We start from the raw sequence: 24205 nt of genomic DNA on the forward strand, positions 1-24205 counted from the left end.
TGTGTATGGGTGTGTGTAGGGGGTGTGTGTAGGGGGTGGGTGTGTGTGTGTAGGGGGTGTGTGTAGGGGGTGGGTGTGTGTGTGTAGAGGGTGTGTGTAGGGGGTGGGGGTGTGTGTGTGTAGGGGGTGTGTGTAGGGGGTGGGTGTGTGTGTGTAGGGGTGGGTGTGTGTGGGGGTGTGTGTAGGGGTGGGGGTGTGTGTGTGGGTGGGTGGGGGGTGTGTGTAGGGGGTGTGGGTGGTTGTGTGTGTGTGTGTGTGTAGGGGGGTGTGTGTGTGTGGGTGGGTGTGTGGTGGGTGTGTGTGTGGTGTGTGTGTGTGTGTGTGTAGGGGTGGTGTGGGGGTGTGTGTGTGTAGGGGTGTGTGTGTGTAGGGGTGTGGGTGTGTGTGTGTAGGGGTGGGTGTAGGGGTGTGTGTGTGTAGGGGTGTGTGTGTGTAGGGGTGTGTGTGTGTGTGTGTGTAGGGTGTGTGTGTGTGTAGTGTGTGTGTGGGTAGGGTTGCGTGTGGGTGTAGGTGTAGGGTTGCGTGTGGGTGTGGGGGTAGGGGTGGGTGTGTGGTTGGGGGCAGGGGTGGGTGTGTGTGTGTAGGGGTGGGTAGGTGTGTGTGTGGGTGTGTAGGGGTGGGTAGGTGTGTGTGTGGGTGTGTAGGGGGGGTGGGTGTGTAGGGGGGGTGGGTGTGTGTGCGCAGGGGTAGGGGTGTGTGTGGGTGTGTGTGTGTAGGGGTGGGTGGGTGTGTGTGTGTAGGGGTAGGGGTGTGTGTGTGTAGGGGTAGGGGTGTGTGTGTGTGTGTAGGGGTGTGTGTTGCTGTGTGTGTAGGGTTGGGTGGGTGTGTGTGTGTAGGGTTGGGTGGGTGTGTGTGTGCAGGGGTGGGTGGGTGTGTGTGTGCAGGGGTGGGTGGGTGTGTGCAGGGGTGGGTGGGTGTGTGTAGGGGTGGGTTGGTGTGTAGGGGTAGGGGTGTGTGTGTGTGTAGGGGTGTGTGTGTAGGGGTGGGTGGGTGTGTGTGTGCAGGGGTGGGTGGGTGTGTGTGTGCAGGGGTAGGGGTGTGTGTGGGTGTGTGTGTGTAGGGGTAGGGGTGTGTGTGTGTGTATGTGTGTGTGTGTAGATTAGATTAGACTTACAGTGTGGAAACAGGCCCTTCGGCCCAACAAGTCCACACCGACCCGCCGAAGCGCAACCCACCCATACCCCTACATTTACCCCTTACCTAACACTACGGGCAATTTTAGCTTGGCCAATTCACCTGACCCGCACATCTTTGGACTGTGGGAGGAAACCGGAGCACCCGGAGGAAACCCACGCAGACACGGGGAGAACGAATGTAGGGGTGTGTGTTGCTGTGTGTGTGTGTGTGTGTGTGTGTGTGTGTGTATGTAGGGGTAGGTGTGTGTAGTGGTGTGTGTGTGTGTGTGTAGTGGTGTGTGTGTGTGTAGTGGTGTGTGTGTGTGTGTAGTGGTGGGTGTGTGTGTGTAGGGGTAGGTGTGTGTGTGTGTGCAGGGGTGGGTGTGTGTGTGTGTGCAGGGGGTGTGGAGGTGGGTGTGTGTGTGCAGGGGGTGTGGAGGTGGGTGTGTGTGTGCAGGGGTGGGGGTGGGTGTAGTGGGTGGGTGTAGGGGTGGGGGTTGTGGGTGGGTGTAGGGGTGGGGGTTGTGGGAGGGTGTAGGGGTGGGGGTTGTGGGAGGGTGTAGGGGTGGGGGTTGTGGGTGGGTGTAGAGGTTGGGGTGTGGGTGGGTGTAGGGGTGTGTGTGTGTCTGTAGGAGTGGGGGTGTGGGTGTAGGGTTGGGTGGGTGGGGGTGTGGGTGGGTGTAGGGGTGTGTGTGTGTGTAGGGAGGGGTGTGTGTGTATAGCAGTGTGTGTGTGTAGGGGTAGGTGGGGGTGTGTGTGGGGGTCGGTGTGTGGTGTGTGTGTAGGGAGGGGTATGTGTGTGTAGGGAGGGGTGTGTGTGTGTGGGTGTGGGTGTGTGTAGGGAGGGGTGTGTGTGTGGGTGTGTGTAGGGAGGGGTGTGTGTGTGTGTGTGTAGGGGTGTGTGTGTGTGTGTGTGTCTGTAAAGGGGTGTATGTGTAGGGGTGTGTGTAGGTTTGGTAGCCCTCAGACTAAACCACCATCAGGTGCGTATGTGTGTAGGTGTGTCTGATGAGAGTACAGCTCTATGATTCATTCGGACTATGATGACTTTTTACCAGTTTTTAAAATTTCTTTTTCATGTTAAATCTGCTGTGTTGCAACATCCTGTCAAGTATGTGAATTGCAGCATCATGAATTAAATCAAAGTCCTTTGAGAGAGACTGGTTAGCACTCAAGGAGAAACTATTTGTGGGAACCTTGATGAAGATAGCTTGCAACAAGAATCAGACTTCTCAAGTTTAAGGAGAGGAAAGTCAAGTCAGTTGGTAGTACAGAGCATGAATGTTGCTGTAAAGAGAGACAGTGTTGCTGAAGCTTTGCATCTTGTTCAGGTCAAATGGAAAGAATGCCAAATTTCAAGTGATCACAACAACTTAATTACAACAACTGTATTAAAGTAAGCATGTGTCGCCCTATCAAGTGCTCTGTGATCACAACATGTTCCCAATTTATTTATTTTTTCTTTCTTGTTCATGGGGCAGCACAGTGGCTTCGTGATTAGCAATGCTGCCTCATTGTGCAAGGGACCTGGGTTCAATTCCAGCCTCGGGTGAATGTCTTCACGTGAAGAGTTTGCATGTTCTCCGTGTTTACATGGGTTTCCACGGGGTCCAGTCCAAATATGTGCAGGTGGATTGGCCATAGGAAACTAGAGTTATAAAGTAATGAGATGGGTTTGAGTGGAATGCTCTTCAGACACTTGTTGTATAGTAGATGAGATGAGATTAGATTAGATTCTCTACAGTGTGCAAACAGGCCCTTCGGCCCAACAAGCCCACACTGACCCACCGAAGAGTAACCCACCCAGTCCCTTAGAGTTCTGAGGGAGGTAGCTGAGGAAATAGCGGAGGCGTTGGCTGAGATCTTTCAAAAGTCACTGGAGTCAGGGAAAGTCCTGGATGATTAGAAGATCGCTGTTGTAACCCCCTTGTTCAAGAAAGGATCAAGACAAAAGATGGAAAATTATAGGCCAATTAGCCTAACCTCGGTTGTTGGTAAAATTCTAGAATCCATCGTTAAGGATGAGGTTTCTAAATTCTTGGAAGAGCAGGGTCAGATTAGAACAAGTCAACATGGATTTAGTAAGGGGAGGTCGTGCCTGACAAACCTGTTAGAATTCTTTTAAGAGGTGACAAGTAGGTTAGACCAGGGAAACCCAGTGGATGTGGTCTATCTAGACTTCCAAAAGGCCTTTGATAAGGTGCCACACGGGAGGCTGCTGAGCAAGGTGAGGGCCCATGGTGTTCGAGGTGAGCTACTGGGATGGATTGAGGATTGGCTGTCTGACAGAAGGCAGAGAGTTGGGATAAAAGGTTCTTTTTTGGAATGGCAGCCAGTGACAAGCGGTGTCCCACAGGGTTCAGTGTTGGGGCCGCAGCTGTTCAGGTTATATATTAATGATCTGGATGAAGGGACTGGGGCCATTCTAGCGAAGTTTGCCGATGATACGAAGTTAGGTGGACAGGCAGGTAGTACTGAGGAAGTGAGGAGGCTGTAGAAGGATCTAAACAGTTTGGGAGAGTGGTCCAGGAAACGGCTGATGAAATTCAACGTGAGCAAATGCGAGGTCTTGCACTTTGGAGAAAAGAATACAAGCATGGAATACTTTCTAAATGGTGAGAAAATTAGTAAAGCCAAAGTACAAAGGGATCTGGGAGTGCTAGTCGAGGATTATCTAAAGGTAAACATGCAGGTTGAATCCGTGACGAAGAAAGCGAATGCAATGTTGTCATTTATCTCAAGAGGGTTGGAATATGAAAGCAGCGATGTGCTACTGAGCCTTTATAAAGCTCTAGTTAGGCCCCATTTGGAGTACTGTGTCCAGTTTTGGTCCCCACACCTCAGGAGGGACATACTGGCACTGGAGCGTGTCCAGCGGAGATTCACACGGATGATCCCTGGAATGGCAGGTCTAAATACGAGGAACGGCTGAGGATCCTGGGATTGTATTCATTGGAGTTTAGAAGGTTAAGGGGAGATCTAATAGAAACTTATAAGATAATACATGGCTTGGAAAGGGTGGACGCTAAGAAATTGTTTCCGTTAGGCAAGGAGACTAGGACCCATGGGCACAGCCTTAGAATTAGAGGGGGTCAATTCAGAACAGAAATGCGGAGACATTTCTTCAGCCAGAGAGTGGTGGGCCTGTGGAATTCATTGCCGCAGAGCGCAGTGGAGGCCGGGACACTCAATGGCTTCAACGCAGAGATTGATAAATTCTTGATGTCACAAGGAATTAAGGGCTACGGGGAGAATGTGGGTAAGTGGAGTCGAAATGCCCATCAGCCATGATTAAATGGCGGAGTGGAATCGATGGGCCGAATGGCCTTACTTCCACTCCTATGTCTTATGGTCTTATCTCCCTCTGACGAATGCACTTAGCTCTATGGGCAATTTAGCATGACCCATTCACGTGATCTGTACATCTTTGGACTGTGATAGGAAACCGGAGCACCCGGAGGAAATCCACGCAGACGCAGGGAGAATGTGTAAACTCCACACAGACAGTCTCCTGAGGCAGGAATTGAACCCGGGTCCCTTGTGCTGTGAGGCAACAGTGCTAACCACTGAGCCACCGTGCTACCCACAGATGAGCTGACTGACCTGTTTCTATACGACAGAGGAACCTTGATTATCCGAACGAGATGGTTGGGCAGTATTTTGTTCGGATAACTGATGCATAGAGTCATAGAGATGTACAGCATAGAAACAGACCCTTCAGTCCCACCTGTTCATGCAGACCAGATATCCCAACCCAATCTAGTCCCACCTGCCAGCCCCCGCCCATATCCCTCCAAACCCTTCCTATTCATATACCCATCCGAGTGCCTTTTAAATGCTGCAATTGTACCAGCCTCCACCACTTCCTCTGGCAGCTCATTCCATACACGTACCACCCTCTGTGTGAAAAGGTTGCCCCTCAGGTCTCCTTTATATCTTTCCCCTCTCACCCTAAAACTATGCCCTCTAGTTCTGGACTCCCCAGCCCCAGGGAAAAGACTTTGCCTTTTTATCTGATCCATACCCCTCATAATTTTGTAAACCTCTATAAGGTCACCCCTCCGCCTCCGATGGTCCAGAGAAAACAGCCACAGCCTGTTCAGCCTCTCCCTATAGCACAAATCCTCCAACCCTGGCAACATCTTTGTAAATCTTTTCTGAACCCTTTCAAGTTTCATAACATCTGTCTGATAGGAAGGAGACCACAATTGCACGCAGTATTCCAACAGTGGCCTAACCGATGTCCTGTACAGCTGCAACATGACATCCCTTTTCCTGTACTCAATACTCGGAACAATAAAGAAAAGCACACCAAACGCCTTCTGCACTATCCTATCTATCTGTGACTCCACTTTCAAGGAGCTATGAACCTGCATTCCAAGGTCTCTTTGTTCAGCAACACTCCCTAGGACCTGACCATTAAGTGTATAAGGTAAAAACAATGACTGCAAATGCTGGAAACCAGAGTCTACATTAGAGTTGTGCTGGAAAAACACAGCAGTTCAGGCAGCATCTGAGGAGCAGTAAAATCGACGTTTCGGGCAAAAGCCCTTCATCAGGAATTTCTGATGAAGGGCTTTTGCCCGAAACATCGATTTTACTGCTCCTCAGATGCTGCCTGAACTGCCAATTAAGTGTATAGGTCCTGCTAAGATTTGCTTTCCCAAAATGCACCACCTCACATTTATCTGAAATAAACTCCATCTGCCACTTCTCGGCCCATCTGGTCCAGATCCTTTTGTAATCTGAGGTAACCCTCTTCACTGTCCACTACACCTCCAATTTTGGTGTCATCTGCAAATTTACCAACTGTACCTCTTATGCTCGCATCCAAATCGTTTATGTAAATGACAAAAAGTAGAGGACCCAGCACGATCCTTGTGGCACTCCACTGGTCACAGGCCTCCAGTCAGAAAAACAACCTTCCACCACCACTCTGTCTTCGACCTTTGAGCCAGTTCTGTATCCAAATGGTTAGTTCTCCCTGTATTCCATGAGATCTTACCTTGCTAATCAGTCTCCCATGAGGAACCTTGTCGAACGTCTTACTGAAGTCCATATAGATCACATCTACTGCTCTGCCCTCATCAATCTTCTTTGTTACTTGATCAAAAAACTCAATCAAATTTGTGAGACATGATTTCCTACGCACGAAGCCATGTTGACTATCCCGAATCAGTCCTTGCCTTTCCAAATACACATACATCCTGTCCCTCAGGATTCCCTCCAACAACTTGCCCACCACCGAGGTCAGGCTCACCGGTCTATAGTTCCCTGGCTTGTCTTTACCACCCTTCTGAAACACTGGCACCACGTTTGCCAAACTCCAGTCTTCCGGCACCTCACCTATAACTATCGATGATACAAATATCTCAGCAAGAGACCCAGCAACCACTTCTCTAGCTTCCCACAGAGTTCTCGGGTACACCTGATCAGGTCCTGGGGATTTATCCACTTTTAACTGTTTCAAGACACCCAGCACTTCCTCCTCTGTAATCTGGACATTTTGCAAGATGTCACCATCTATTTCCCTATAGTCTATATCTTCCATATCCTTTTCCACAGTAAATACTGTCGCAAAATATTTATTTAGTATCTCCCACATTTTCTGTGGCTCCACACAAAGGCTGCCTTGATGATCTTTGAGGGGCCCTATTCTCTAGGAGAAAGTGAGGACTGCAGATGCTGGAGACCAGAGTTGAAAAATATGATGCTGGAAAAACACAGTAGGCCAGGCAGCATCCGCGGAGCAGGAGATACAGCCTTGGGCCCTATACTCTCCCTAGTTAACCTTTTGTCCTTAATATTTTTGTAAAAACCCTTTTTAATTCTTCTTAATTCTGTTTGCCAAAGCTATCTCATGTCCCTGATTTCCCCTCCTGATTTCCCTCTTAAGTATAATCCTACTTTCTTTGTACTCTTCTAAGGATTCACTCGATCTATCCTGTCTATACCTTACACATTCTTCCTTCTTTTTCTTAACCAAACCCTCAATTTCTTTAGTCATCCAGCATTCCCTATACCTACCAGCCTTCCCTTTCACCCTGACAGGAATATACTTTCTCTGGATTCTTGTTATCTCATTTCTGAAGGCTTCCCATTTTCCAGCTGTCCCTTTACCTGCGAACAACTGCCTCCAATCAGCTTTCGAACATTCTTGCCTAATTCCGTCAAAATTGGCCTTTCTCCAATTTAGAACTTCAACTTTTAGATCTGGTCTATCCTTTTCCATGCTATTTTAAAATGACTGGAATTATGGTCGCTGGCCCCAAAGTACTCCCCCACTGACACCTCAGTCACCTGCCCTGCCTTATTTCCCAAGAGTAGGTCAAGTTTTGCAACTTCTCTAGCAGGTACATCCACATGTTGAATCAGAAAATTGTCTTGTACACACTTGAGAAATTCCTCTCCATCTAAACCTATAATACTATGATAGTCCCACTCGATGTTTGGAAAGTTAAAATCCCTTCCCATAACTACTCTATTATTCTTACAGATAGCTGAGATATCCTTACAAGTTTGTTTCTCAATTTCCCTCTGACTATTGGCGGGTCTATAATACAATCCCAAAAGGTGATCATCCCTTTCTTATTTCTTAGTTCCACCCAAATAACTTCTCTAGATGTATTTCCGGGAATATTCTCCCTCAGCACATCTGTAATGCTATCCCTTATCAAAAATGCCACTCCCCTCCTCTCTTGCCCCCTTTCTATCCTTCCTCTAGCATTTGTATCCTGGAACATTAAGCTGCCAGTCCTGCCCATCCCTGAGCCATGTTTCTGTAATTGCTATGATATCCCAGGCCCATGTTCCTAACCATGCCCCGAGTTCATCTGCCTTCCCTGTTAGGCCCCTTGCATCGAAATAAATGCAGTTTTATTTATTTGTCCTACCTTGTCCCTGTCTGCCCTGACTGTTTGACTCACTTCTGTTCTCAGCTTTACCAGTCTCAGATCGACCTCTTTCCTCACTATCTCCCTGGGTCCCCCCCCCCCCCCCCCCCCCCCCCACCTTACTAGTTTAAATCCTCCCAAGCAGTTCTAGCAAATTTCCCTGCCAGTATATTAGTCCCCTTCCAATTTAGGTGCAATCTGTCCTTCTTGTACAGGTCACTTCCACCCCAAAAGAGATTCCAATGATCCAAAAATGTGAATCCTTCTCCCATACACCAGCTCCTCAGCCATGCATTCATCTGCTCTATCCTCCTACTCCTGCCCTCACTAGCTCATAGCACTGGGTGTAATCCAGATATTACTACCCTTGAGGACCTCCCTTTTTAAATTTCTCTGTAATCTCCCTTCAGAATCTCAATCTTTTCCCTTCCAATGTCGTTGGTTCCAATGTGGACAATGACCTCCTGCTGGCCCCTCTCTCCCGTGAGAACATTCTGCACCCTCTCTGAGACATCCTTGATCCTGGCACCAGGAAAACAATACACCATTCTGCTTTTTCTCTGCTGGCCACAGAAACTTCTGTTTGTATCTCTGACTACAGAAGCCCCTTCCACAATTGATCTTTTCAACGCCTCTCCTCTCAGACTCTGAAGTTTCCTTTTTCCTCGGTCTGCCTGCCTTGCTCCCTCTCTCTGTCTCAGGGTTTGTTTCTGAGCAGACACACACTTGTGTGTAAGGGACCTGCAGCATTGTTGAAGCCTCCCTGCAAACTCGATCAGTTCAATGGTATTGAGACCCGAGCACTTGCGAAGTCTGCCCACCGTTCAGGAGACTAGACAGCAGCAAACAGTGTTTGAGTCCTGCTCCCCTCCAAGCCCGTCCAACCCTGTCCCACCCCCGTCTCCAGTCAGTCTCTGCCCTCGCCCCCTGTCTGCTCTCAGCCAGACTGGATACCAGCAGCAAGATTGCTGCTGCCTTTGGGCGGGGGGGATGCAAAATAGTGCGTACACACACACACACAAACACACCCTTTTGACAAGTTCCACCTTTGCCCTCTGCAGTGCGATTATCTAAGGAAGTTCGGGGGGGGGGGGGGGGGGGGGGGGGGTGGTGGTTTAGGGTACACCCTGTGGAGATCTCCAGAGAGAGGGTGGGAGGTCAGTCATTTGGCGACAGTGCCTGGATGTCCAGGCCTGTTCTCGGCAGGCTTTCAGTGAGCCGAGTTCATTTTTAATCACTGTAAACAAAAGACGCAATCAGTGTTGGAGACACCTCTTTGATGTAAAGTTTCTATCAGGACCTTGAGATTTTCTTCAGATAATCTGAAATTCAGATAATTGATGTTTGGATAATCAAGGTTCCTCTGCGTAGGGATTCTGTGATGTGAGTATAATTGGTTGGGCCAGCATTTGTTGCCCACCCTCAATTGCCCTTCAGAAGGTGGTGGTGATCCATTACCTTGAATTACTGCCTTTCATTTTATGTGGAAACCGTGCTGTTAGGGAGCGAGTTCCAGGATATTGACCCAGCCGCACTGAAGGAACAGCCACCTCTGCCTATGTGATTATATGTGGACTGCTGACATTTATTCTATGAGGTCCAAATACAGATGTTTCTGGAAAAGCTCAGTGGAAAAGGCAGCATCTGTGAAGAGAAATCAGAATTAAGGTTTCAGGGTGAGTGATCCTCAAAACCTCTATGAAGCTGACCTCATTGCAATCTCCATAGCTAAACATTTTTATCTTTGAAAATAATTTGCTTTTTTTTTTGCAGTTAATTTGTTTTTACCAATGTAGGGATTAGGCAACTCTTCAACCCCAGGGCATCAATGTGGACTTCACCAGTTTCCTCATTTCCCTTTCCCCCACCTCACCCCAGCGCCAAACTTCCAGCTCAGCACTGTCCCCATGACCTGTCCTACCTGCCTATCTTCCTTTCCACCTATCCACTCTACCCTCCTCCCTGACCTATCACCTTCATCCCCTCCCTGACTCACCTATTGTACTCCCCACCCCCACCCTCCTCTCACATATCTCTCCACCCTTCAGGCTATCTGCCTGTATTCCTGATGAAGGGCTTTTGCCCGAAACGTCGATTTTCCTGTCCCTCGGATGCTGCCTGAACTGCTGTGCTTTTCCAGCACCACTCTAATCTAAACTCTGGTTTCCAGCATCTGCAGTCATTATTTTTACCTATTAGGCATTTACAGTCATCTGTTTCAATTTGGAGGGTACGGGTTTAAAGTTTCAGTTCTCCTTTTCTGCCCAGCCAGGCTCAGTGAGTCCTAACTCCAGTTTTAAACATTGATTCCAATGCAAGTCAATGCTCCGCATCAAGTCTTTTCACTTAAAATTGTGATTTTTCAGGAACTAAACCCCCAACTGTACATGAGGGCACCCTGAACTAAATGAGACAGACATCAAATAGCTGCTGGAAGTTGAAACAGGGATTGCAGGAAGCACCATCAGCAGGAGCAGGACAGTAATCGAGCACAATCTGTAATCTAGTGACCCAACATTTTCCCTGCTGTCTCAGTGATAAGTGCAGGAAGGAATACTATCATAAAATGATAGAATCCCTACTCTGAATGAAGGCCATTTAGCCCATCGAGTACACAACATCCCACCTGGACCATTGGCGAGATGTGTGCAGTGAATTGCAGCATACAGGACAACCCTGTTTCTTAGCACTAAATACTCTGCTTCTGCATATACTTGGCACAGAAGCCAGTCTCCATTTTGAACTGGGAAATGGTGTATTTGCTTTGGGGGTCATTCTCAATTTCACACCCCATGAAACACGTCCTTAGACATTAATTCAGCGCACGGGAATTAAGTGATTCCAACTGCTTTAAAGATAATGTGCAGGGGTTCAAGCTCAAACAAAACAGACTGTTTGTGGTACAGGGAAGAGATGAGCAGAAATGAGTGCGGCAGCAAGAAAAGCAAAGCATGAAACTGCTTTCAAACTTAAAATTGTAACACGTGCCAACACGGCAACTCACTGTGCTGGAGCGAGGGTGTTCAGTGTTAGTAGAAAACTGGGCATGTAGGGTGTGAAAAGAGCCTGCTTAAAGAACACACACAAGACTAAATGCACCATCAGAGCAGGGAGCAAGCACATATCGGAATGGGTCAGGAAAACTTAAATGGTTGAATCTTCAGAAATGCTATGTGAATGTGCTTTCGGACCAGGTCCACCATTTCATAAATTTCGACCTCTTGTCCACTTCATCCCCATAGCCCCTTGTGCCATTGGTAACCAGACATCCATCCATCTCTACTTTAAGCTTCAGATAATGTTAAAAAAAATACTGGCTGTATTTTTTTTAATTTTGTGTATATTATTATTTTGTTTCTCACTATCCTGGCATTGTGGACCTCAGCTGTTCAAGAAGGCAGCTCACTACCACCTTCTCAAGGGCAACTAGGGACAGGAGATAAATGTTGACCCAGCCAGCGACACCCACATCCCACAAGTGAATAAAAAAAATTGTATTGCCTGTCTTGGATTGAAACTGTACAAAATATCCTCTAACACACCAGCTTTGGGAGGTAGATCTTGTAAAAGCATTGTGACAATTGATTCAAATGAACCTGAAGGTGAAGAATAAGATTGATGTTATCCTGAATAAAGGAACAAGCCATGTAACAGATCTGAAAATTGATGGTTTAGACCGGCTGACCCAGTGGTGACCAGTTAGCAGGAGCTGAGTAACATTATACTATGTCCAGCTCCCATATGAAGTGCTGACTTCCCTCCAGAACTGCTTCCAATTGTCTGTCTTACCTAGGGTACTGGATCACTTCTGCGTAATGGTTCCCATCCTGCAATGTCTGGTATCTGCATCAATGGATAAACATGTTGCAGCACGGAGTGGGAGTATATCCTGTGAAGAGCAGCTTGCAAAAAGTAGTGGGTTCGCAAAGCAGTGATGAAACCACTGTATAGCCTTGGACACAAACAATCTGCTTTGAACATTTCATGATTTTCCCCTCCCGCCAACTACACACCTTGGTCAACCTGACTCCAAAGTCAATATTTACTTCCCTCCATGCTTTCCCATGTCTCCAGTCACTGACCTGCTTTGCTTTATTTCCTCTTTGTACAAAATCCAGGCGTGTCCTTGAGCGTCTGTTTGATGAGATCGTAGAAGTTAACGTGCTAGACAGCGGTGACTCTGCCCACTTGGCCCTGTTGACAAGACCGGAACTTGGCATAACATTTACCAAAATACACTGCTGGTGCCTCACTCAGTATTCCAAGTGCGTGTTCATGGATGCAGATACTTTGGTGAGTTTGATTTTCTAAATACGGAAGATGAGAAGTTTTTGGGTGGGCTGGGACAGCAGAAAAAGCCACAGATTCTAACACTATGGGCTGGAAAATGGGATAAGAATTGATCGATAAATGTTTGATGACTGCTGTGGACACAATAGGCCAAAGGGCCTTTCCCCTGCTACAAAATCTCTGACTCTAAGAAATTTAGGATTTATGTGAAATGTACTTTGCCCTGAAGTTGGTGCTAGTATTGAGAAGCTGGTGTTGAGGGAAACAAATGTGGGATGTGAACATTGTTGCGAAAGGAGAAAAACTCCAACAAATGGAGTGAGTGGTCAGGTGGTAGTAAGCTGTGTGGGTCACTGAGTGAGCTATAAATCCTCTTGTGTCCCCTCCTGTTCACCATTCCCTTAGGAGCAGTGCAGCTGAGGCTAGACTCTCTTTCAGTGACTCTGGGAATTGTCCTGTTTCTGCAGGCAAATGGGGCATGAGATTTGGTGTACAGCCACAGACTCCTGAGGTTCACTCTTGAAGTGTCCCTGATTGATTTTCCAAATGCTCCAGGCAGATGGCACAGTCTGAGTTGGAGATCTCCCTTTGGGGAGAAAGTGAGGTCTGCAGATGCTGGAGCTCAGAGCTGAAAATGTGTTGCTGGAAAAGCGCAGCAGGTCAGGCAGCATCTAAGGAACAGGAGATTTGACGTTTCGGGCATAAGCCCTTCTTCAGGAAAGCGCTAATTTTTAACACAGCAAGCAGGCACCACTGGGATTGGAAGAAGGGCTTATGCCCGAAACATCGAATATCCTGTTCCTTGGATGCTGCCTGACCTGCTGCACTTTTCCAGCAACAGATTTCCCATTGGGCCCAATATTTGTGATGTCCTTCAGTTGTTGAGGGATGGGTGCAGGGACTCAGGTTTGCCTGGGGTGTTGTATGGGGCTCTCATTGTTTGTCCAGCTTAGAATGCCTTTCCTTGGTCTGCCCCATTAAGGGAATAAATTATTTTTAATCCACTTTACATACACTGTAACTCTTCCAATTCAGATCATGGACTCTGAATGCCTGATTATCTTTGAGTGCCAAATGATATTTTAGTATGAACTTTGGGAACAGAAACATGGAATGTGCAATATTTGAACAAGTAAAACAAGTTTGCTTGAATATTTTACCACCATTTTAAACTTCAGAGAAAGATTTACATCTTTAATGTTTGTTTCAAACCGTTGCAGTTCTGCATTCTGATATCATTGTAAAATCCAGCAAACTCCAAAATCCAGAAATAAAATGCTCCCAAACATTCTGGACTGGAGAGGTTACAGTGCGAGGTTTCAACCACTAGAGTTATTGCATTATACAGTTTCAAATTAGTCACTTTTTTAAGTGTCTAGACAGGAATGTCTACCTCAAAACATTGTGCCTGCCTTTTTCTCTGTGTGTTTTTTATGTCATTTTATAGGTGTGTAGTAACATCGATGACCTCTTTGAAAGGGAGGAGCTCTCTGCTGCCCCAGATCCTGGCTGGCCAGACTGCTTCAATACTGGAGTGTTTGTATACAGGCCTTCCCTCGAAACCTACAATCAGTTACTCAAGTTTGCCACTGAGAAAGGTAGCTTTGACGGTAGGTCTGATCACTCTCTCGCTCATCCAGGCAACTTGCCACTGGCCAAAGGGAAAGGATGTAAAGTGAAGACTCCAGTCTGGCTGGTGTAGAGCGAGGTACTGGGCCACATTGTACATGAGCAATCCCAGTGATGCTAACGTGCTCATCATTGTAATGGCAGGGAATTGGGCAGTAACCTTTTTAGTTCACTAAGGAGGTGCTTGAAAGGCGAAAATATAGATCTCACCATTACCATTCTTTTTGTTCCACTGCTAATGGGACATTGCATCCTTCCCTGAGAGGATCTGTATGAAATTCAATGCCCTGTACAGATTTACCAATTATACTCACCTGCTAATTCCTAAGCAAACTCCACGTCCATTTCCATCCAGAAGGACAAGGGCAGCAGCACCTTCACGTTCCCCTCTAAGCCACTCACCATCCTGACTTCGAGATATATTGCCATTCCTTCACTGTTGCCGGGTCAAAATCCTGGAATTCCCTCCCCCACAGCTGGCAATGCCACATCCCACACATTAGTAGTATAAAGGACTACCCCGCTCCTTGTTTGAATCATCATATTTTAATTAGTGTGGGTGTGAAGAGTTATGGGGAGCTGAGAGGAATGTGGACTTGAGGCTGAGATGAGACCAGCCATTGACTGGTGGGACAGGCTCGAGGGGCTGAATTGCCTACCTCTGCTCCAGTTCTTATTTTAACTGTGACCCACTTCATAGCATTGCTCACGGAGTCAGTAGATAAGCTTTCATACCCCAGCTTAGGGTGTGAGCACAGAAATCAAGTATATCCTGTTTATGGGGAATGAGGGTAGAGTTGGACACAGCTGCAGGCCCTCAGAGTTCAGGTCCTTTTGGATTGCTGCTGGAGGTTAACCATTGGGGGTGAGGGTCCCTGATTGTTTCACCAATGCTGTATCTCCCGTCTTCCTCAGCCATCAGGAGGGTGCCAGCACTAGGCTGCAGCTCCCAGGTCTATCTGGAGTGCCAAGAGTGGCCCAGAGTTAAACTGGGGAGGTACTGCATCATGCTGTTCGGTAGCTGTAAAAATATCCATACTGCTGAAAAAGAGCAGGGAGTTAGCCTTTGTGTCTTGGCCAATATTTATCTTTCAGTCAATATTACAAAAAAATACAGCCTTGTTGTTGTTTCTTGCTGTATGCATTTGTCTGCCATGCTTCCAAAAATACTATAGTCCAAATATATTTCATAGTCTCAAAATACTTGGAAACAATCTGTATGTATCTCTTTTCTATTAATAACTTACATCAATAATGTATGGGGAAGTAATGGCCTAATGTTATTATCACTTGACTCTTGTACATTTCTAGGATTTGATTTGATTTATAACTGTCACATATACCTAGGGATAGTGAAAAGTTTTGTTTTGCCTGGAGTATGGGCAGACCATACCCTACAAAGTTTAAAAAAAAATCACACAACACCAGGTTATAGTCCAACAGGTTTATTTGGAAGTACCAGCTTTCGGAGCACTGTTGGACTATAATCTGGTGTTGTGTGATTATTTTTTAACTTTATCAATCCCAGTCCAACACCAGTACCTCCCCCTTATACCCTACAAAGATCATAGGGCGATAGAACAGACCAAAGAATACAAAGTTACGGCTGCAAAGAAGCGTGTCAACCCAGGGATGCTGTGAGTCTGTGAAGCCCTCGTGAAGAGACGTTGCGAAAGTGCAAAAAAGGCAAAGATGCCATTGAAATAACTCCACAGAGGCCAGTATCCCATCACCAAGTTGTCCTTTATTTACAGGTGACTAGTATTTGACACTGGTCCAGCATCCTCAGAGCCGGCGCTGAGAGTGAACAGAACCTCTGACACTCCTGTTTATATCTGTAAGCCAGGGCTCCTTGATTGGACCAGGTCAACAGCCCCAATGTAGGAACTGAAATTCTGAGGTCCACTTGCCTGACCATGTTGCAATCACTAGAGCTGAGAGCATTCAATTTCAGACAAAGTGAGTGAGCTCTAAAAAAGAACAAGGAACAAACCATGAGACACACAAGATGAGGTGGGTGCCTCTTTGTGTGCAGAGCAACCTGGCAGGAGCATTGCAATGTAGGTGACTGGTGAGCTCCAGGGAGCAGAAGTGAAGAGCTGAAGTACATTTTGAGTTAGTGGGGATCGGCCATGAGAATGTGGTGAGGCTGGTATTTGGCTGATTGTTGGATGAAGGCTGGAGGTGGATGCTGCCCATGGAGCGTGCCAGGAGATGTTGGCGATCAAAGGTGGACGTGGTGGCTTGGAGATGAAACCACTGAGCTCCAGTCACTGGCTATCTGCTCTAACTTTGATGTGCAAGTCAGGAAATGGCACCATTTAGTTTCTCACCGTTGCCTGGGACAATCATAACCGCTTAGAAATGAGATGAGATTAGCAAATACACGGAAACAAAGTTATTGCTGCATACCAGCAAGATGCTGATGTGACCATTGAAACCTGAGGGGGTACAACAGGCATTTTGCTGAATGTTCAGAATCTGTTTTGTTTCAGTTCTTGGCATATTCTCCTAAATTATTCCTCATTACCCACACTGTTCCGGGGATTGGGAACATTCCACCCATTGGCTACTCTTCTGTTCCTTCAATTTATCACTCCGGTCTGAGGGTGGCAGCCAATTTAATGGCGAACTGTTGACTTTGAGCAATGGGTTTAGGTTTGCCGTATAGTGTCATTTTGGAAAGCAAAAATAGAATCTGGTAACATCTGAAGAGGGGGACAAACAGAGTTGGTATCAAGTTCTCCAATGGAGAAGTCAGTAGATTTTAAGCTAATCAACAAGAAAGGTCAACAAAATGGCATGTGTGCGATAGAGAGCAAGGCAGGAAGGGTTGAAGGATAAAGGGGTTTCAGGTGCAAGGTCACAGGGTGAGGTATTGGGACAAGTCAATGGAGATCGTGGAATGATAGACAGCTGCTGTCCAGCAAAGAAATGCATGAAAAGCCAAGCCAACAAGGAAGGGAACAAAATGGGGGCAGTTGGATGGTTCTAGAGATTGTTGGAAACTTTGCAAAGAAAGGCTCAGTTAGAAGATGAGGGCTTGATCCCCAGGCTGCCATTGATCTTTTATTGGAACACTTTAGGAGGCCAAGGACAGTGATCACAGCAACAGAGGTATAGAGTGACTGGTGAATAGAAACTCTGGGTCATGCATGTGGACTGAACATAGAATCCCTATAGTATGGAAGTAGACCTTTGGCCTTTTAGGTGCACACCAACTTCCAGAAACACCCCCCACCCTATCCCTGTAACCCTGCCTTTCCATGGCTAATCCACCTAGCTTGCACATACCTGGACACTATGGTCAATTTAGCATGGCTAATCCTAACCTGCACACCTTTGGACTCTGGGAGGAAACTGGAGCACCTAGAGGGAACCCATGCAGATGCAGGGAGAATGTGCTAACTCCACACAGTTGCCTGAGGGTGTAAGAGAACCCAGGTTCCTGGCGCTGTGAGGCAGAAGTGCTAACCACTGAGCCACCATGCCAGCCTGAACGAGGGGGAGGGGGGTATTTGCAAAGTAGTCAACTGGTACTATTTGCCCAAATAGTGAAGGTCATACCTTGATTGGAGAGCACTGTATTAAATTGCCAGTACAAGTCATTCACTGCTATGCCTGGAAGAGGTGTTCTTTGTGCAGTGAGAAGGGAGGAGGTACAATTACAAGTCCTGCATTTCTTGTGCTTGCATGGAAAGGTGCTGTAGGCAGGGAGAGGTTAATGCAGGTGACCGGCATTAGATCAAAGTATTGCAGAGAGAACAATCCCTTTTGGAGTGTTGAGAGAAGGGAGGAGAGGATGCACTTGGTGGCACAGTCCAGGCCCTCCAGCCCTCAATGTTGCACCAACCTGTGAAATCAAAATGCCATCATGCAGACTTTGGCAGAGGTGAGTTGACTGAACACTGAGGTTGATGGGATGGAAAGTAAGGGCACTTTTTAATGATTATCTTTTAATGATTCCAATTTTCTGACTGGGAACATATTAACCAGGAGAAGAAAATATTTGCTCATCGGGTCCAACATCATTTGATATACTATTGGTTGAGATTGTAGAGCTGCTTTTCCTGTTGCCTTACCGTGACAGGTTTTCCTTTTGTCCTGTATACCAGGAGGAGATCAAGGCTTGTTGAATAGTTTCTTCAGTGACTGGTCTACAACAGATATCCACAAACATCTACCGTTCATCTACAATCTCAGTGCCATTGCCATATACAGCTACCTCCCAGCCTTCAAGCAGTAAGCATCCTCTTACCTATCATTATTTTAAGCAAAATAGCATATATTTAAAGCATAATAATGTGTAGCAAAACAATTCGGTGTCAATGTCCTGATATATGGTCACTTAAGCTGGCAATGAAGCAATTGTACAACTTTGCTAAAAAGAAAACAAATTGCTGGAGAAACTCAGCAGATCTGGCAGCAGTCTCATGGAGAGAGAAAACAGAGTTAATGTTTCGAGTCCAGTGACCCTTCTTGAGAACTCCACAATGCTCCTGTGTGGCCTGCCCTGTCAGTATGAGTGATCTGAGGCCAGATATGAATAATTCATTTTGCAGACAGCAAACAGATCTGCAGAGTACTGTTCCTAATCTTAATTCAGTTAGGTTCAGATCTCAGTAGATTGAGTCACATTGGTAAAAGGAGAGAGGGGAAGAGAAAGTTAACGCTTCGAGTAATCCAAAAGTCTATAGTCTGTATCCTAACTTGTGTTTACTCCTGTTCACCTATCACTCTCATGACCCGCACTGGCTCCTTATCTGTTAAGTGGTGCTTATAGCATTTTGCATCCTTATTTTGAAATTCTTTAGGACATTTGCCCTTCCTCCACCACCATTCACCACCCTCCCTGCCCCAATCTCCAATACCTCCTTCAAGATCTCTGTGAATCTCCAACACAATCTTTAACTGCCTCAGCGGAAGCTTTGAAATTCCTCTTTTTAATTTTTTTCTCTATGTCGCCACCTTTTCTCCCCCTTACTTTACATAGTCCTTAGGTCCATTTTCCTCATTGCGGGAGCTGGGTGGCTGGGTGGTGACACAGAGTGATGCCAAAAACATAGGTTCAACTCTAAAACTGGCTGCCGTCTGAAGGATTCTCCTTGTCAACCTCTCCCCTTAGCTGAGGTGTGTTGACCTTCAGGTTAAATCACCACCAGTCACATCTCTCTGTAATGGGGAGCAGCCCTATGGTCTGATTGGACTTTAATGATTTAACTTTTACCTGCTAATCGAGCCACTAAAGTAGACACTTGAACAGCAATACTGTGCATCTTTATTTCTGCTCCGATATCTATCCTTTGGACCTTTAAGTATTTTTAAGGATGCTTTATAAATGAACTTTGTTGCTATTCCTGTTGTAACCAATAATAATTAGTTATTAGGCATACATCCTTATGCATAAGCAATAAAAAAATCTTGTGAAGAATCCTTCTCTGCTTTCTCTCATCACCTTCCTGCTTTATGCCCTGTATGGAGAATTGCCTTCTGATCAAAGATTAAATGTTGGCATTTTATTATCAACCATTCCAAATTTATACAGTGAACACAGTCATCTCTTTGGGTCATCAGATGGCTGCATTCTTCTGATGTACTGGTACTTAGAGGTCACCTCCTTCTCATGTGTTATGCAAATTGTTTACATTCATGTAAATTCCTGCCATCCCTGTTTCCTGTATAATCTCCTTCTCCTCCTGCAGCTTTGGCTCCAGCGTGAAAGTGTTTCATTTCCTGGGCCCAACCAAGCCTTGGCATCTCAAGTACGACGCTCAGACCAAGTGTGTTATCCAGGAGAACCTGGCTCCCTCCGACTCACTGTTTATAGACTTTCTGAATTTGTGGTGGGACATCTACACCACCTGCATTTTGCCGTTGCTGGGAGAACATGAAGTTGCAGACAAAAAGACGCTCGAATACCAGATGGTAAGCTGAAAAGTGGGAGAGACTCTGCATTTCCTGTCCAAGGATAAATCCAATTTACAGTCTCCTCCAAGATTTTGTGCTTCCAAATGTTTTGTTGGGCACAGTGGCACTAGTCCTTCTTGTGTAAGCAATTTGAACATCTTCTAATAGACTCATAAGAGTTTTATAGCACGGAAACAGACTCTTCGGTCCAATTTGTTTATGTTGACTACCTAAACTGATATCGTCCCTTTTGCCAGCATTTGGCCCATATTCCACTAAATCCTTCCTATTCATACACCTGACCAGAGGTCTTTTAAATGTTGCAATGGTGTTATCCTATTCCCCTCAATCCATCTCTTTCTCTGCTTCTTTATCCCATTTCCCTCAATTCTTCTCCTCCTCTGGTTCTTTTATCTCGTTCCCCTCAATCCACGGTGGCACAGTGGTTAGCACTGCTGCCTCACAGTGCCAGACACCCGGGTTCAATTCCCGCCTCAGGCGACTGACTGGGTGTGGAGTTTGCACATTCTCCCCGTGTCTGCATGGGTTTCCTCCGGGTGCTCCGGTTTCCTCCCACAGTCCAAAGATGTGCAGGTGAGGTGAATTGGCCATGCTAAATTGCCCGTAGTGTTAGGTAAGGGGTAAATGTAGGGGTATGGGAGGGTTGCGCTTCGGTGGGTCGGTGTGGATTTGTAGGGCCGAAGGGCCTGTTTCCACACTGTAAATAATCTAATCTAATCCCATGTCCTCTGTGAGGCATCCACTGTTCCTCCCTCCCTGACTCGATCGAAACCCCTGCCTTATGATTCTGAACACCTCAGATTCAATCCCACCTGCCCCTAATCTTCTCCGCTCCCAGTGTTTGGGGATTGTAGCCTAATATTTAATTAAAGTATTCCAGAGTCTTCCATGGTGGTTTAAAATGGATTCACATTACAATTTTCCAAACAAAATCTGATATGTTCCATTATCACATCAGCAGCATCCAAATGAAGATCTGTGGGACAGTTCTGCACTCCCTCGGTACTGTGTTAGATTAGATAATATGCTCACTGTCTTCAGTGGGGTATGAACACTCAACTTGCTAATACCACTGAAGAACATGCAATTAATCCGAACTGTCAACGGATCTAAATATTAACTTGCTTTGATAGCTTTTTCAAATGTTATGAGCCAACTTTAGATGCTTTTGTTTGCATTTTGTACTCATGTGGAAGTATGGAAAAGGGCCATTAAACCCCATTCTTTCTGTGCTGTATGTATCCTTCACATGAGCATGTCTTTCTAATTGTACTTACCATCCTGTTTCCATACCCCTTCAGCTCCTGTTTCTTTGTTCACGTATCTAATTTATACCAGCCAGTCAGAAGGTGAGGGTACCAGGTGGTGGACACACAATGTCCAGTAGGTGTATCGAGACTGTCTTTTGGCTGTAGACTGAACAGAAGCTGCCTCAACTGAATCACAAAGTTCATGCACTTCAGACCACTATGAGAAACGTTGCATACCTTCTGCATTTGCATGGGACTGCACTCAGAGAGGTGCAAAATCAAAAGAAAACACACACACCCTACACAGAACCAAACTAGGAGTTTCTGACTTTATTCATCCTTAAAGGTTAGGACTTAATATTGTCCTTCCCACTGATGGTAACATTTCAATAAAAGTGATGATGCAATTTTAAAATGCCATGAAAAGTATATTGTCCTTCCCACTGATAGTAACATTTCAAAAGTAATGATGCAATTTTAAAATGCCATGAAAAGCACAGAGCGCTGACATTTATTTCTGCAGTGAGAACTGGCAGACTAAAATATTTAATCAGGCCACCAATTTAAAAATTAATGTGCTTGTCATTATAAAAAAGAAACATTTTTATCTGATTGCACTTCTACAAATCTAAATTCCTCCACTCGGGTTAGGGGAAGCTTCGTATTAACGATTTATCTTTATTATGACGGGTTTGCTAGTGCGTTGTGTGTGAGAGAGAGAGAATGTGTCTGTTTGAGTGTAAGCTAATGCCCAGGGATGGATACAATGGGGCAGGGTGTCAGGTGATCACCCGGAGGACCGGCAGCACTCCTCCTGTGCCAAAGAGCGGCCGGCAGGCAGTGAGGGCACCGTGACCCAGAGGAGCTGGTGGGTGATTGGATAGTGGGCCCGTATGTGTCCTTTCCGTCTCTGTCTTAGCCCTCCACATGTCACAAGCCATCACTAAGGTAACGTTGACCGTTTGTCGGTCGGTGGGCGGTGTCTAAAACATAGAGACGTAGGAGCAGGAGGAGGCCATTCTTATGATGGATGGTCCAACTCAATAGCCTAATCCTGCTCCCTCCCCATAACCTTTGCCCCATGTGCCACATCTGGCCGCCCCTTGAACACGTCCAGCGTTTTGGCATTGACTAGTAATGAATTCCACAGGCTCACCACCCTTTGGATGAAGAAATGTCTCCCCGTCTCCGTCCTCAATGGTCCACCCTGAGTCCTCAGACTGTGACCCCACTCCATCTGGACACACCCACCATCGGGAACATCCTCTCCACGTCCACCCGGTCTAGTTCCTGCTGGAATTTTATAAGTCTCTTTTGAGACTCCCCCCCCCCCCACCCGCCATACATTTGTCTGAACTCCGCCAAAAACGATCCTGACCGAGTCCATCTCTCCTCCTACGTCGGTCCTGCCATCCGCCTGGTAAATTTTCACCGTGCTCCCTTGAGAGCAAGTGCATCCTTACTCGGGAAAAGAAAAAGTAACCCGCCTGCTGTGAAATAGCATTCTAACGTCGATGCCCAAGGTGTGGCAGAGGGAGTGTGGGATCTGCCTGTGCGGAATTGATAGGTTAAGCTGCAGTCACCCCGACCCACTTGAGATTGGTCCTGTACTCATTGGAATGAAGAAAAATACGAGGGGATCTTATAGAAATATACAAGATTCTTAGGGGACTCAACAGGATATCTGTTTCCCCTTGGGGAGAGTCGAGGATCAGAGAGCACAATCTCCGAATAAGGGGTTACCCACTTAAGACAAAGATGGGGAAGGAACTTCTCTTCAGAGGGTAGTGAATCTGTAAAATTCTTTACCACAGAGGTAAAACCACAGATAATGTCAGCGCTATCATTAAGTATATTCAAGACCAGGATAGATTTTTAATCAGTAAGGGAATTGTGGGCGGCACGGTGGCACAGTGGTTAGCACTGCTGCCTCACAGCGCCAGAGACCCGGGTTCAATTCCAGCCTCAGGCGACTGACTGTGTGGAGTTTGCACGTTCTCCCCGTGTCTGCGTGGGTTTCCTCCGGGTGCTCCGGTTTCCTCCCACAGTCCGAGGATGTGCGGGTCAGGTGAATTGGCCATGCTAAATTGCCCGTAGTGTTAGGTAAGGGGTATATGTCGGGGTATGGGTGGGTTGCGCTTTGGCGGTGGGGGGGGGTAAAGGCAGTAAGGAGAAAGTGAGGACTGCAGATGCTGAAAATGTGTTGCTGGAAAAGCGCAGCAGGTCAGGCAGCATCCAAGGAGCAGGAGAATCGACGTTTCGGGCATGAGCCCTTCTTCAGGAATGAGGAAAGTGTGTCCAGGCAGGCTAAGATAAAAGGTAGGGAGGAGGGACTTGGGGGAGGGGCATTGGAAATGCAATAGATGGAAGGAGGTCAAGGTGAGGGTGATAGGCTGGAGTGGGGGTGGGCGCGGAGAGGTCAGGAAGAAGATTGCAGGTTAGGAAGGCGGTAAAGGCAGCAAAGTAGGGCTGTTCTGATTGTCAGACCAGCCGCAAGGTTGTGAAATGCTGTAGCAGACTTGAAGGGCTGAATGACCTACTTGTGCGTCCTTTGGTTTATGGAGATGATCCCATCATGGTAATATCATTGGACTAATAATCCACAGTCCTTGGCTTGTTCTCTTTCGGTCTGGGTCCAAATCCCTATCTAAATTCAACAAGTAAACTTGATTTTGTTTTAAAAGAAGCAGGAATCAACTGTTGTTAAAGACCCTTCTGTGTGTTTTGGAGAAGGAACTTTGCCATCCTTACCCTGGTCTGGCCTACACCTGACTCCAGACCCACAACAATGTAGTGGGTCTTCACTGCCGTCTGGGTAATTAAGGGTGGGCAATACATGCTGGCCAAGTCAGTGACACCCATATTCTGTTTATATATAAAAAAATGTTTGCTCATCCCTAACTACCCTTTGAGTGGCTTGCTGGGGCCTTTCCAGAGGGCAGGTAAGAGTCAATCACGTTACTGAAATCGTGTGTTGGCCAGACCAGGTGATGATGGCAGATTTCATTCTCTGAAAAGGACATTAGTGAACCAGTTGGGATTGTACAGCAATCACCATTGACAAGCTTTTTATTTATTGGATTCAGATTTCACAAACTAC

At 46.5% G+C, this 24205-nt stretch overlaps 1 protein-coding gene across 5 annotated transcripts in view; it reads left to right on the top strand.

The window, feature by feature from the left end:
- gyg2 (glycogenin 2) overlaps window positions 1–24205 on the top strand; it is a 142303-nt gene that overhangs the window by 70658 nt on the left and 47440 nt on the right. For all 5 annotated transcript variants that reach the window (XM_060826876.1, XM_060826875.1, XM_060826877.1 and 2 more), the window contains exons 3-6: window positions 12127–12301; window positions 13746–13908; window positions 18043–18169; window positions 19630–19852. In XM_060826876.1, the coding sequence (XP_060682859.1) occupies window positions 12127–12301; window positions 13746–13908; window positions 18043–18169; window positions 19630–19852 (688 nt within the window). The remainder of the gene's footprint in view (window positions 1–12126; window positions 12302–13745; window positions 13909–18042; window positions 18170–19629; window positions 19853–24205) is intronic.

Source organism: Hemiscyllium ocellatum, chromosome 6 (genome assembly GCF_020745735.1).
Source record: "Hemiscyllium ocellatum isolate sHemOce1 chromosome 6, sHemOce1.pat.X.cur, whole genome shotgun sequence".
Taxonomy (NCBI): domain Eukaryota; kingdom Metazoa; phylum Chordata; class Chondrichthyes; order Orectolobiformes; family Hemiscylliidae; genus Hemiscyllium; species Hemiscyllium ocellatum.